Genomic DNA, 2,301 nt, shown 5'->3' with positions numbered 1-2,301 from the left:
CCAAACAAAACCAAACCAAAAACCAAACCAAACAAACAAACAAACAAACCCACCAAACTTCCCTCGGAGCTGAAAGTGGCAGGAAAGTGCCTGGCAAGTTGCAGGGATGGAGCTACACAGCTTGCAGGAGGCGTTAAAAGTGGAAATCCCGTGTCAGCAGGTAAAGGACGGCGCCGGCGGGGCCCCCGCGCTGTCGGTCCCCGCCGGACCCGGTGCATGCCCGGCCACCGCCGTCGTGCCGCAGCGGGAGGGGGGGCGGCGGGACCCCCGGCCCCCCGCCGCAATGGCGAGCACTCCCACAAAGTACTTTGGGCTGAGTTTTTTGTGTGTGTGCGGGGGTGTGTGTGTGTGTGCGTGTGCCCGCGTGTGTATGCGGGGGTGTGTGTGTGTGTTTGTGTGTGTGTGTGCCGGGGAGAGGATGCGGAGCGAACGCTGCGGTCGGTGCTGTGCGAGTGTGAGTGTGCGTGAGTGTGAGCGAGCGCGAGTGTGAGAGTGTGTGTGTGTGTGTGTGTGTGTTGGAGAGATTAGGACGAGACTTGAATATTTATGAGCTTTGCTAGAAACTGACTCGCAGTGTTTACTTGCCTCTTTGTTCCTTACCCCCCTCCCTCCCCCGTCCACACACATACATACATTTAAAAAAATCCGTTAAACTTGAAACAGTTTCTAATTCCTCCTTTTTTTTTGGGGGGGGGTGATTTCTTTTTTTTTTTTTTTTATAGAAACTAGTTGCACAGATGAAGCAAGATCCACAGGTAAATGCAGATCCTTTTTTTTTCCCTCTTCTTCAGTATTTTATCCCTGCCATAATAAGCGCAGTTGTGCTGGGACAGCAGGATGAGAAACTTTATCAGTAAGAGATCTCATTTTGTAGTCTGCACTGAGCTTTCTTGTTAAGGAGGGTGTTTTGTGTGTGCATGCTTCCGTACGGCTTCGGTGGAACGGTTTTGCCTTTGAACAATTTGTAGCTCGCAAGTTTATTCATCACAGGGGTTAGTTTGCACTTTGCCTTTAACATGCATCTTGTTGCCGTTTTTGCAGAACGGGGATCTTAAGAAACAAATCCATGAAAGGCAATCAAGAATAGCAGCTCTTAATGAGAAACAAGTAAGGAACAGATCGATTCAGTTGTGTTTGGTTTTTCTTCTTGTTTTTACGGTGCACTATCTAAACATCCGAAAAGTGTCTGCGTTAGCTGAAAAATACCGGCAGCAGGGAATATAACATTCATTTTTCTCTGCGTAGAGTCAGAAAATGCATGTTTTCATAATGAGGTCGGGTTCTCTGATGTCTTGCTGGGGGAAAGAATGATTTTCAGTACTAGTAGTAAAAAGATAAGCAGTAGTTAAAACGTAAAAAAAAAAAAAAAAAAAGAGAGGCGTCCATTTTGAGTTGGTCGACATGTTTTAGGAATATGGAAAATTCTCCTGTCTTGGGCTACTTTGTGCACTTCCGTGTAATGTGCAGAGTAAGAGTTGGGAGGGAGGAGGCTGGAGCCCCGTTCGCAGCCATTTCTGGGTTTGATTACAAAACTGATTTTTATTGATCACTTTATTTCTTTTCTTCTTCTTCTTCGTGTTTTTTTTTTTTTTTTTTTTTTTTTCCCCTTCCCCTCCCCACTTGCTTTTCTCTTCCCTTGGTCTGATCTGACGTGTTGGCTTATGATTCGAGTTCACTTAGGCACTTTCACTTTCCCCCCTCCCTTCCAAAAATACTAATAAAAACAGATTAACCTGTTTCAGCTGCCGGGAGGTTGGGGGGGGAGGGGAGGGGGAGGCGGGGAGAGCAACCCACCGAAACGGAGGAGGGGGACAAAACAAGCTGGGAACCTTGCTCCCCTCCTCGCTGCCTGCCCTCCCCAAACTTTGCCATCGCTGTTTTCGCGCGGGGTGACCCCCCGGGAGGAGGTTTCCCGGCAGGAAAGTTTTGGGGCGGGGGGCGGCGGGCGCTCAGCACCGCGGACAGCGCTCCCGCTCCCCTTCCCGCCCGCATTCCCACTCGCGTTCCCGCTCCCATTCCCACTCGCCCAACTCCCCGCGCCCCCCACCACCCCCATCCGGCCTCTCTCCCGGCACTTCCAAGCGCAGGGGGGGGCGCGGTTGGCAGAGCTCGGGGGGGGGGATGTGCCGCCCGGAGCCCCCTGCCCAGCCCGGGGATGAACTTTCCCCGGCCGCCCCCGGGGTCCCCGTGCCCCGCTCCCCGGGCTCCGCTCCCCCGCCTCGCCCGGCCCCCGGCGCGGCTCCTCCGTTCAGCACCAGCGCCGGGGACAGCGCCCGCCAGCCCCGAGCCGCCCCTCCATCC

The 2,301-nt window shown here is 53.1% G+C and overlaps 1 protein-coding gene across 2 annotated transcripts in view; it reads left to right on the top strand.

Moving 5' to 3' along the window:
- The first annotated feature begins 18 nt into the window (after window positions 1-18).
- PHF21B (PHD finger protein 21B) overlaps window positions 19-2,301 on the top strand; it is a 149,256-nt gene continuing 146,973 nt past the window's right edge. For both annotated transcript variants that reach the window (XM_027897747.1, XM_027897746.1), the window contains exons 1-3: window positions 19-160; window positions 723-755; window positions 1,042-1,107. In XM_027897747.1, the coding sequence (XP_027753548.1) occupies window positions 107-160; window positions 723-755; window positions 1,042-1,107 (153 nt within the window). In that variant the 5' untranslated portion in view covers window positions 19-106. The remainder of the gene's footprint in view (window positions 161-722; window positions 756-1,041; window positions 1,108-2,301) is intronic.

This window comes from Empidonax traillii, unplaced genomic scaffold (genome assembly GCF_003031625.1).
Source record: "Empidonax traillii isolate 1590-97213 ecotype Southwest subspecies unplaced genomic scaffold, ASM303162v1 scaffold557:size1000685, whole genome shotgun sequence".
Classification (NCBI taxonomy): Eukaryota; Metazoa; Chordata; class Aves; order Passeriformes; family Tyrannidae; genus Empidonax; species Empidonax traillii.
This window is presented reverse-complemented; position numbering and strand designations above follow the sequence as displayed.